Below are 12,775 nucleotides of genomic sequence, written 5' to 3'. Positions count from 1 at the left end.
AGCTAATATGAGCAGTAATTCCATTGTGAGGATCACAAGTGATACTATACTGATTTCGAGAGTATCATTACAACAACTTGTAAATATTAGAATAACTGGATACAGAAATCCTACTGTGAAATGTGCTACTGCTGGTGCTGTTAAATTTGTCTCTTGTCACAATACAACCATTGAAGGAATTACCTGGGATGGGTGTGGATCTAACAACAGTTTGGGTTATGCAGGAATCAACTTCATAAGGTCAACTAATATTCTTATTCAAAATTGCTTTTTCTATAACTCAAAAGGACAAACTGTCGCACTGTCCAGAGTTTCAGGAAATGTGTTCATTAACAATGTTATATTTATAAACAATAAATATAGAAGCCATGGATCTGCCATATATTTATCAGGAAGTAGTGATAGGCTATCACACTGTAATGTCCAAAATTGTGTGTTTTTAAACAACCACGGTGTACCTGTATACATATTTGGTAGTCATATTCATTTTAGTGGTAGTATCTTGTTTCTCGGTAATGATGGTGGAGGAATTTACAGCAATGGCTCTGATGTTGTTTTTGAGAATTCTTTAGTATCATTTGCTAATAATAAGGCTATCGATGGCGGAGCATTTTATACTGTCAGTTCCAACATTGTATTTAATGGGAATTCTACTGTAAATTTCAGTAGTAATAGTGCCAGATATGGAGGGGCAATACTATCGTATGAGTCTAATATTACATTTGATGGAAACACAACAGCAGTATTTAACAATAACAGCGCAAAACGGTTTGGAGGAGCTGTATACATATATTCACATTCACATAGAGATCACGATACTATTTTGTATTCAACACTTGTGAATATCAAATTTGGTAGTAATGCAACTGTCACATTTTTAAACAACAAGGCCAATAGTGGGGGAGCTATTTATTCTGGAGGACCAAATGTAATATTTTGTAAAAATTCAGTGGTAATGTTTTACAGTAACAATGCCACAGCTTATGGAGGAGCTTTATGTGCACGTGACTTTTCTAAAAGAGCTGCTAAATATATCATATTTGATGGAAACACAACTGTAAAATTCCACATGAATTATGCCAGTTATGGAGGGGCTGTAGCTTTTACATACCTTTTGGTATGAGATTTGTAGGAAACTCGTTATTATCATTTAAAGAAAACACTGCTTTGGAATCTGGAGGAGCCATAGAAGCACTATCACATGCTTATTTTAAATGGTATAATGTAATATTTGGTGCAAACACAGAAGTAGAATTCAGTGATAACAAAGCCAGTAGTGGAGGGGCTATATATTCCAATGCTTGTAATATTTCATTTATGGATAATTCAGTTATAACCTTTAATAACAACAGTGCCATTTTTACTAATACAGTAGAGTTGGGCTTTAGTGGAGTTAATGGGGGAGCTTTGTGTGCTGTTGCTTGTGATGTTTTATTTAAAGGAAACTCAGTAGTAACATTTACCAATAATAGTGCTGTTGATGGTGGAGGAGCTGTATATCACACATCTGAAGATGTTGAAATTGGCGAGAACTCCACAGTAATTTATAATGACAATAGTGGAAGAGATGGAGGAGCTATTTATTGTGAATTTGGTTCTTTGATCACATTTAATGGAAACGCAATGGTGATGTTTTACAATAATGATGTTTCAAGAAATGGAGGGGGTGTATATTCAAGAGGTTACATCAGAATTGATGGAAATACAACTGTAGCGTTTAAGCACAACCATGCCTTAAGTTACGGAGGAGGCGTAGCTTACTATAAGTCCGCTAAAATGTTCTGTGCAGGAAATTCAGATATCACATTTATTGATAACAGTGCCAATTCAGATGGAGGGGCTGTGTACTGCAATCAAAATTGCAGTGTGATATTTGATGGGACTACATCAGTAAAATTTACCAATAACAGTGCAGAAACTGGTGGAGCCATATACTGTTATGAAAACTCTAGCATAATATCAGAAGGAAGCTCAATTGTGAGGTTTATTCACAATAAAGCCATACAAGGTGGAGCTGTCTGCTGTAATGAACACTCCTATATACAATTTGAAGCCAATTTAACAGTGAGCTTTATTGAAAACAGAGCCACACATGGTGGAGCTATATCTTGTGGTACAAAATCAAACATTACACTTAAAACAAATTCAGTAGTAGCATTTATAAACAATACTGCCATAGATGGAGGGGCTGTACACTGTAGTAAATATAGTGGTGTCTTGTTTGATGGGACTACATCAGTAACATTTACCACTAACAGCGCAGAAACTGGTGGAGCTGTATACTGTTATGAAAACTCATATATAACATCAGAAGGGAGCTCAATAACAGTGTTTATTCATAATAAAGCCATATGCGGTGGAGCCATTTATTCTAATAGGATTTCCAGCATAATGTTTAAAGGAACTATTGTCACTCTCAATTATAATACAGCTACACAAAATGGTGGGGCAATCTCATCTTCCAGAAATTCTGAAGTAATATTTGCCAAAAATGCCAAGGTAGTGTTTCAAAACAATTTAGCCAGGCAAGATGGTGGAGCTGTATAGTCCATAGATGGTTCCAAACTTAAATTTAGTGAAAAATTGTGTGTTACAATCAAGGATAATGAGGCTATCCAGCAAGAAGGAGCTGTATACCTATTTGATAATGTTTTATTAATATTTGAAAACATATTTACAAATTTTGAAAACAATGTAGCCTGGAAGCAGGGTGGAGCTTTATACATGAGTTACGGTGTTTCAGTTTCTTTTACTCAATACAGCACTGTGACTTTTAGTAATAATAGAGCTATTCTTAGTGGTGGGGCTGTGTATTCATTTACAAATTGCACTATCAACTTTGGACACAATTCAATCACAACATTTTATAATAGCATAAGTAGATTTTATGGTGGTGCAATATATGTGCATGAAAGAGTCAAAGTTTCTTTCACTGGGAACAGTACAGTTGAGTTTATTAACAACATTGCCACAAAGGGTGGTGCAGCACTGTATTCTAATGACTATTGTAAGACTACATTCACTGGATACTCCAAAGTTACATTCGCTAATAACTCAGCTACGCAGTATGGTGGAGCCTTGTATTGTGATAGTCACAGTGATGTGACATTACAAGAAAATGTTTTGGTAGAGTTTGTAAACAATAAAGCTGATAATGGTGGAGCTGTTTCTGTTGTACTTTCCAGAATAGCATTTTTACACAATTCCACAACAAGATTCGTCAACAACACAGCTACAGAAAATGGCGGAGCCATCGTGGTCTTGCAGTCAACCATAAAATTCATTGGGAATGTTTCGGTGAGGTTTGTTAAAAATTTTGCAGAAAATGGAGGGGCTGTTTCTGTGGTGCATTCAGAAATAGCATTTTCAAAACATTCTACAATAATATTTATGCTCAACACAGCCACAGAAAATGGAGGAGGCATATATCTTGGTGATATTTTCACTGCAGTGTTACATAACTCTTACATCACATTTGCTCATAACACTGCTGATCATCATGGTGGAGCAATATATGCTGAACTCACTCAAAACATTCAAGATAAAATTATTATAAACACAACAAATATTTACTTAACTAACAACACTGCACTGATTGGTCCTGATGTTTACCTGGACATACCATCATCATGTGATGCAAATTGCTTAAACAATAGCATCATTGGTTTTATTAAAGGATCCCTGATACACAGTCAACTTGTTGAATACATCAAGACCCCTCCTAGTAAACTAGAGTTTTATAACATTGCAACATGTATTGATTATGACAATGACACAAACTGCAAAGTCTATCTCACACAAAATGTAATGCTTGGTCAGGAAATTGTGATTGATGCTTGTGTCCTGGACTATTATGGAAAATCTGCTGGTGGGACATTGTTCTCAGTAACTGGTGAGAACCTAGATCATCACATTACTGGAGCAAAAGACGTGTTAGTATCAAGTACAGTGTTTCAAGGAATTGGTATAATAGGAAAAAAGATCTCTGATATGAAAAATTTTACAATGACTATTACTTCACATGATGGCAGTATATCTGACTTGAAGACAATTTCAATTAAACTAATAACTGAGCTATCACCATGTCACCCTGGTTTTCACTATGATAATACTACACAAAGGTGTGTATGCTACAGTAATGGTGATATTGTGTCTTGTTCTGGTAGTACATCATCTATCAAAAGAGGTTACTGGTTTGGTGAAGTTGATCAGAAAATGACAGTCACAGTTTGTCCTAATAGTTATTGCAACTTCTCCTGCTGTGAAATTACCAATGGATATTATAAACTATCACCAATGAGGGTGAATCAGTGTAATTCACACAGATCTGGTACTGCTTGTGGTAGTTGTGAAGAAGGCTACACTCTCTCATTTGATTCTGTAGAATGTGTAAGTGTTGACAAATGTACGACTGGACAGACAATACTAGTGGTCACAATATCAATGATATACTGGATAGTCATAGTTGTACTAGTGTTTATTATCACATACTACCATGTTGGGATTGGTTATTTGTATGCTATTGCATACTATTACAGTATGCTGGATATTTTGCTAAGTGAGACTTTGTACACAACACAAGGAATGTTTATAGCTGCTAGCATTATGTCCAGTGTTGCAAAAGTCACTCCACGATTTCTCGGGCAACACTGCTTGGCACAAAATATAAATGGAATTGATCAAGAGTTCATTCATTATGTACACCCACTAGCTGTAACTATCATTCTAGCAATTATCTGCACATTAGCTAGAATTTCCCGCAGAATATCAACATTTGTTAGCAGGGGAATTATCCATGTTATATGTTTTCTCTTATTACTATCGTACACCTCTGTGGCAACAACTTCATTACTGCTATTGAGATCACTGACATTTCATAATGTGGACAAGATTTACACTTACCTTTCACCTGACATAGAGTATTTTCATGGTCGTCATCTACCATACATTATCATAACACTATTGTTTACACTAGTGATTGTGATTGGTCTACCACTTCTGCTCCTGCTCGAACCATTCCTTAATCACAAGGTCAATTTTACAAAGATAAAACCACTGTTGGATCAGTTTCAAGGATGTTACAAAGACAAGTATCGTAGTTTTGCTGCTTACTACATGACATGTCGACTGGTAAATATTTTGGTAATTGTTTCCAATCCATCAAACAATAACACCACTCAGTATTTGTTGGTCATTATAAATGCTGTTTTAGTTTCCACACATGTGATACTAAGGCCATACGCAACCAATATTCTCAACGTTTTTGATTTTTTCATTTTACAACTAATAATCGTTGTTTCAATGATACCACTTATTGACAGTTTTGATCCAGATTTATTACTAGCATCCATTTTTATATTATTAATAATGCCACTGTTAGCGTTCCTGATTATGGAAATGCATGTTTATAGAAATACCATTAAGAAAATTTCAAAATACTTTGTACCACAAAAACCTGATGCTACCAATGATAACAATGAAATACCAATGAGAGACTTTGTTGATAGTGTAATTGATGATAGCAGGAGAAGGAATGCCACTATATGTGAAATGTAAGTATAATAGACATCGCAATGTATATACAATTCAAAACAATAATTCATAAATATTTTTGATATTTATGTGACTGCAACTGCATGTATAAGGTTAAACAAGAACTCTAAAATAGTAAAGTGATTCTAGAATAAATCAACCCAACTACACTTTAAGAACTCCTTGGCATTTGATCAATATACCACTGAATTAAAGAAAGCTGCATATTTTCTTTGTATTAAAGTTGAGGATTTTTGTGATCTCAACTACAGCTATTGTACAGTGATTATTATTGTAAGGTGTGTCCACTTTTTCCTTCATCTTATCCATGCATTATATACTTATACAAAAATTGGAAATCTAAAGGGATCATAGAAATAAAAAGTAAGGTACACTGTAGGTCACCTAGCCTACACCTGCATGCAGATATACTAGTGGAGAATTTAATCACTTCCACTAGTATATCTGCAGGCATTGGCGACCTCCCTTGTTCAGTTCACTATATACTTTTATTTCTCCAAGTATAAGAATTTTAAGTTTGATTAGGGATCATGCATAAAAAAGTAGGGAAACAAGTGAGGTCGCCTTCTACACCTGCAGATATACTAGTGGATTAATTCGGACTAGAGATACTGTTTTGTTAGCAACACTGTGTGATGGGTTGAACATAGTACTGTACCTGACATTGTAATAGAATGGTCACTTCACCTTTCAGCATTAAATTGATGGTTGGAGAGTGCATCCAGACACAAAATTAATTAATTTTTAGATTATATTTGACACCATTTTTGATGTAGTATGCATTGCTTCACCAACAAGTACACCACTGAAGACACCTTGGGCTTGATTGCACTACCAATACTGTCAAGGCAGTACTATGTGACTGGTTTCTGGTCAATGTATTTTTGTGAGAACTGAAGTGCAAACCTCCATGATCCCTACTACTGTCAGTGTTGGGAGTAACGCGTTACATAAGTAACGTGTTACGTAATATTATTACTTTTGTGGTAACAAAGTAATATAACGAAATACGCTATAAAAACAGGTAATATAACTCAAGTTACTTTACTGGCAAATGTAACGCGTTACCTAAGTAATATAGTTACTGTAACGAATCTAATATTACGTAATATCATTACTAAAAGTAACAAAGTTACTAATCTCGTTAGTAACCCACTGAGTAACGCCTAGCCACAATGAAGTAATGAAGCCTACTAAATGAGGCTTATTCACCAGCTTCTTACTTATATCAAGACTTGCACATTGTCCAACAACGCAATCGTGTCACGTGATAAGGTGGTAGTTTCACACATGACAGCTTAAGGCTATGGACACAAAGTAATATAATATGTAATGTTATTACAGTTACTTTATTTTATGGGTAATATGTAACTGTAACTAAATAGTTCAGCTGCAAGTAATATGTAATATGTAACTAGTTACTTGTAAAAAGTAACTTGCCCAACACTGACTACTGTACCGTATGATATAACTATTGTTTTGTATTATGCATACAGCAAGGCTGATGATACTGCTGAATATCGTGACTCCTTTGTGGAAGTGATGAATGAGATTGAGGAGTGATTATGCACTGTGGCATTTTGAACACGCATACATTTTAAGTAGTTGCACACATCACAAGTAGTTTATACCTGCCAAGTTTGATTGCAGTTTACATTTATTGTGAGTCGCTTTATTTAATAGAAAGTGATCATCATCAGTCATGAATCTCTGGCATTGGTAATACTATAAAATTCTCATACAGAGGGTACAGCATAAATGCTTCATAAAGTTCTCATAACAGCATAATTACCATGTATTTCAAGGAGTTTGGGGATACAACCCCCTAGAAGGGGTAAGATTTAATAGCCTATTGCTAAGCACTAAAACCCAAAACTGCTGCTATAACCTTGCAGTAATGTAAAGACATTCAATAGAGTTACTGCAGGGGTGGAGAACAACACTCAAAAGTGGGGAGAGGGGGGGGAAGTCATGTGGGGTGGCTGTAAGTTAAAAAGTATTTTTTAAATTATTAACTGTACATTAGTGTGCAATACTATGGGGGTCTGGGGCATGTCCCCAAAGGAGATTTGAATGCTTTATAATCTGAGAGTGTTTTCAGTGGTACATGCATGTGTACTTAAATAGGCATTTCAGACAGACTCATGCTCTTGATTATGTATAGATATATGTGTTAATGGAGACAGATTGAATTAATTGCACAACAGAACCAACTTATTATGGTACAGCTGAATGTTCTATTAGAGTAGTTAAGTGACTGCTCTATTAGAGTATCTCAATCTCGTGCGCTTCCAGCACTGATTCATGCATGACCTATAGCACAAATCAAGGAAAAGTAAGTTGGCTAATAACTACAATAGATGCTTTACTTTAGCAACTGAGCATTGGAAAAAAGTGAGGAGGCATGCCCCTCCATTTTTCAAAGTGTGCGTGTGTGGGGGGAGGGAGGGGGAGGGGCAGTTGCCCCCTCCTATTTCTCCACCCCTGCAGTTACTCATAGTGGGGAATTTATAGCTACTGTGTTCACTCTAGAGTGTCTCCTTGCAATTTATTACAATTGTTTTCATTTTTTGTATTGACAAATAGCTAGCCTTCTCATGAATTCTGATCCAATAATTACTAGTATAAAAATAATTAACTTTTAAGGCTTATCTAGTGGGTGTTATAGTTATGGCGATGTCTTCCATTGGCTAGCTAGGAGCTACAGATGCAATCACGTATATACTATGATAAGGGTAAAGGATAATCTCTTCTAAGAAACAATCAGCCAGAGCTGGGTATTTTTAGGAGTTGGCATTACACCATGTGTGGTTCTGTTTTCAATAAAGCTCACTGTTGAATTGGCTTCAAATTGTACATAGGAGTGTTCATTACAGCACCAGTTTGTGCACTTGAAGCTGCTAAAATACATTAGTAAAACAGTCAACTACTTTCATCGAACTCCTCTAGGATCAAAGAGCAGTGTCTAATTTAAAATGATGACCTGTTCTTTCTTGAAGTGTGCACTGCTATACCATATCTAATCCAAAACAGCCAAGCTGTAAAAAAGAGTGCGGCCCTCAAAAAGGCTATGGTGAAAAAAGATGTGAAATCCAAGGTGGTGGCCAAGAAATAACTGTGATGGTAGGTTAATGGTAAAAATTTTAATAACGACAATTCAGATGAATTTTGTGCCAAGACCAAGTGGCACCAAATTCACCTGAATTGTTGTTATTAAAATTTTTATCATCAACCTACCATCACAGCCATTTCTTGGCCGCCACCTTGGATTTCACATCATTTTTTACCATAGCTTTTCTGAGGGCCGCACTCTTTTTTTACAGCTTGGCTGTTTTGGTTCACTTCTTTTTGTATTTGTATACCCCAAAGCCGGCCTATGGCCAGCTTTAGGGCTTTTTAACCTATCATTTTTTTCTTTACCACAGGAAGAAGAACAACATGAAGTAGATTTTAAATACTTTAACTAGTTCAGATTTTATCAGTAAATGTACAAATTATATATATAATACAAATACACACATTTATTGCATGTCAATTATTTCCTTTAGTTAATTTGTTTTTAGCTGATCTCTCTACTTGGTGACTTGAAATGTAGCTGAACTCTCTACAGGGTGATTTTGTTTGTAGCTGAACTCTCTACAAGGTGATTTGTTTCTTACTGATACAGTATCTCTGCAAGGTTACTTTGTCTGGCTTATCTCTCTAAAGGGTGATTTGTTTTTGTAGCTGAACTCTCTACAGGGTGATCCTTCTAGCTGATCTCTCTACAGGATGACTTGTTTGTAGCTGAACTATCTGCAGGGTGATTTCTTTGTAGCTGAACTCTCTACAAGGTGATCCTTCTAGCTGATCTCTCTACCGGATGACTTGTTTGTAGCTGAACTCTCTACAAGGTGATTTGTTTGTAGCTGAACTCTCTACAAGGTAACTTCTTCTAGCTGATCTTTCTACAGGGCGATTTGTTTGTATAGCTGAATTCTCTACAGGTGATTTGTTTGCAGCTGAACTCTCTTACATGGTGGTTTCTTTGTAGCTGAACTCTCTATAAGGTGACTTCTTCTAGCTGATCTCTCTACAGGATGAGAGTTGTTTCTAACTGAACTCTCTACAGGGTGATCTGTTCATAGTGGAACTTTCTACTGGGTGATTTGTTTGCAGCTGAACTCTTCTACATGATGGTTTCTTTGTAGCTGAACTCTCTATTAGGTGCCTTCTTCTAGCTGATCTGACTACAGGGTGACTTGTTTGTAGTTGAATTCCCTACAGAATAACTTGCAATGTAATATAATTGAGTAAATTCTAAACGCAGCTGAATGCTCTATCAGGGTGACTGTTCTATTAGAGTATCTCAATCTCGCATTTGCTACACGTAGTTGCCTTTCGATCATACCTCAGTGGTTTGTAAGCCGATTCTTCTGTACTACTGCAAGGACTTTCTATGATGATTATTCCAGCTACATACTGCTCGTTGCTCTAAGCGGTTTGCCTGGTAGACACGAAAACTAATAGTTGTTATTCATAAAAACGTAATTTTGACACAGGTTGGGTTTTGTGTCATATCTCCACCGATTCCTTTCAAACCACAAAAAGGCACTCCTACAATGGTTGCTCCATCTACATATCAATTTTCAACTGATTCCTCCAAGGTGTTTACCCTGTAGGTGTGACAGACCTTCGACCTTATTCTACGCAAATAATCGGTCATAACTCCGTGAATGTTCATCGGATTCCTACCAAAGTTGGTACTGAGATCCGCCTTAAGGAGCCCTTTGCGTGTACCAAATTTCAGCCCGATCCAAGCTCGCATTTGTGTTTTATGGTTGATTTTGCGAAGTGTGCGAAATAAAGAAGAAAAACGAAGAAATTAAAACGAAATTTTGTTCGCTCGTATCTCGGAAATGGCTGGAGCGATTTTCTTCAAATGTGGTATGTAGACTCCCTAACTGGCCAACACTTCTCTAGCAAATTTGGTTCCAGTCGGATTAGGGATCACAGAGCTACATAGGTGTGAAAATTTCATTTTCTTTCTTCCTGTTAATATACTCACGTTGTGGCGCGCCGGCTTCTTGGGCCGCACAACACACTACCGTGTGTCTTGATACCAACTATACAACCCATATACTTTACACTGAACCATGAAATCATTCTTTATCGGTGCTTTTGAAAGACTCTTCTGAAAATAGTTTTTATGGCTAAATAGCTATATAATATCAGATGTTTCTGAGAGTTGCAAAATAAGTATAGACGTATCATAATAGAAATCACCTATCTTCAAAATCCTAAAAGAACACTCACATAAACACCACCTTAGAAAGCTCCCCAACTCCTACACATGGTTTGGCTTGGTGCTGGGATGTGAAGTAACCCAGTCCTCAATACTCAATGGCCATGTGATCTTCCTCTAATACCTTATACATTAAGTATGACCCAGCAAAGATCACATATAGATGAACTAGATTACACTTGGTAACATTTAAGTTTGTTACTAAGCTCATTCCAAACATACACAATTATTTCACCAGCATTTCAAACATCTATTATAATCACACTCATGCATTAAATAAAGGGTGTTTGTTAATCAATTTGTAATTAGAGCAAGGAGCACCACAGAGCAATCACTGAAAGACATAACACACTACACACATCAGTAAAGGCAAGGAGACAATTGATCTTAAGTGGGAATGTAGTTACAAAAAATAAACAATAAAAATTTGTTGACCAATTTGTCAAAATGAACAGTGGTTTCTAACAGATCTGGTGAGCTCCTGAGGAAACTGATGACACACCCATCGGTGGTATCTATTCAACATATAATCTGAAGGTGTGACCTAATAAGGATATAGGGAGTAAACCCTATAAAAATAGTACAGTGAATCCTCAGTTATCCAAACGGCTTTGTTCTTATATTTAGTCAAAAGTGTTCAGATAAGTGAAATTGTTCGGACAATAAAGCCCATTGATTTGTATACAGAGCTTTGTTCAACTACTCTAATATAACAGTCATTTACTCTAATAGAATGCACTGATCACAAAATACTCTAATAGAACAGTCATGTTTGGCGTTGGGATAATCGAGGAACTGAGGTTCGAATAAGCGAAGATCCACTGTACATAGTTACTACAATAAATATATGCTGTGGTAACTAGGCACACAGATAAAAAAATTGAGATACTCTAATAGAACAATCACTTACTCTATTAAAACAGTCATCCAAGACCTGGTTTTAACATCAGACTATGTTTTACAAGTTACAAATATTTTATGTAAGAACATACTAATGAATCATCATGACTAGTTACTTTTGTTTCTTGACTACAACCTAACTGTTACAGATGACAGAAATGCGCTATAACTTCAAAAGATCAAGCACATACCCATAGCTGAACACAGCCCACCTGCTACCTGAGAAAATGTGATTGCTCTATTTGAGTATCTCAATCATACACTTGTTATTTATGGCCAGACCACAATATGCTGATACCTCATACTGTTTCACCACAACCAAATTTGACACTGTCAAATTTAAGAGCTATACAGCATTAAAAGTGGACTCCTATTAATTCAAATTAATGGGTGACTGTTCTATTGAAGTAGTGAATGGTACATTTTTTATAACGGTGGATATATCTACACTGTTTCAACAATTCTATGTTTACTTGGGGGTTCACTGTAACATTAACGTAGCAACCATTGTTGAACAAAACATCACACAACCATATACACACCTCATTCCACTCCGGTACACAGAACATCTTGTACGAGTCATTTCCATACTTGCCAATACCAAATAGTTCAATAGGATACTCCCAGTTGTAGGTTAGGTACTCCTCTAAAAAAGAAGTAATGATGAGTATGGCTGGAGTACAGCACTAACAGTAATGTCAAGACAGAGATAACGTGTACATGTCTTGTAGCCAAGGGAAGCCAGTTCAGGCACATCCAACTGACAAGTGTGTAGGATTACACTGTAAGGAATTTTTGCCATACTAATGCAAATGATGACTTTCTGATAATGTGTGAGTGCCTTTGCTCCAGGTAAACAGTTCAAAAGGTGCGGCTTTAGAATAGCTAGTGTTTACAAGTGTGGTATCAAAAGTGGTGAATTCTGTTTTCCTACTTTTTTTTGCTCAATGGTGCACATCCAATATTGACACATTAAGTACAGCCAATGTAGTCTTTGGCCAGATCATTGCTACTGTAAATGCACATGTGGTGAATACT

The 12,775-nt window shown here is 36.3% G+C and overlaps 1 protein-coding gene across 3 annotated transcripts in view; it reads right to left on the bottom strand.

The window, feature by feature from the left end:
* LOC136265656 (methyl-CpG-binding domain protein 4-like) overlaps positions 1 to 12,775 on the bottom strand; it is a 32,105-nt gene that overhangs the window by 17,508 nt on the left and 1,822 nt on the right. The window contains exons 4-5 of one of the 3 annotated variants that reach the window (XM_066060553.1): positions 12,280 to 12,383; positions 11,026 to 11,381 (exon numbers count right to left, since the gene is read on the bottom strand). In XM_066060553.1, the coding sequence (XP_065916625.1) occupies positions 11,280 to 11,381; positions 12,280 to 12,383 (206 nt within the window). In that variant the 3' untranslated portion in view covers positions 11,026 to 11,279. Of the gene's footprint in view, positions 1 to 11,025; positions 11,382 to 12,279; positions 12,384 to 12,775 lie in introns of those variants that run through there. The other 2 variants (XM_066060551.1, XM_066060552.1) reach the window with 2 other exon arrangements.

Source organism: Dysidea avara, chromosome 9 (assembly GCF_963678975.1).
Source record: "Dysidea avara chromosome 9, odDysAvar1.4, whole genome shotgun sequence".
NCBI classification, from domain to species: Eukaryota; Metazoa; Porifera; class Demospongiae; order Dictyoceratida; family Dysideidae; genus Dysidea; species Dysidea avara.
Note: the sequence above shows the minus strand (reverse complement) of the source record. Positions and strands in the feature narration are given on the sequence as shown.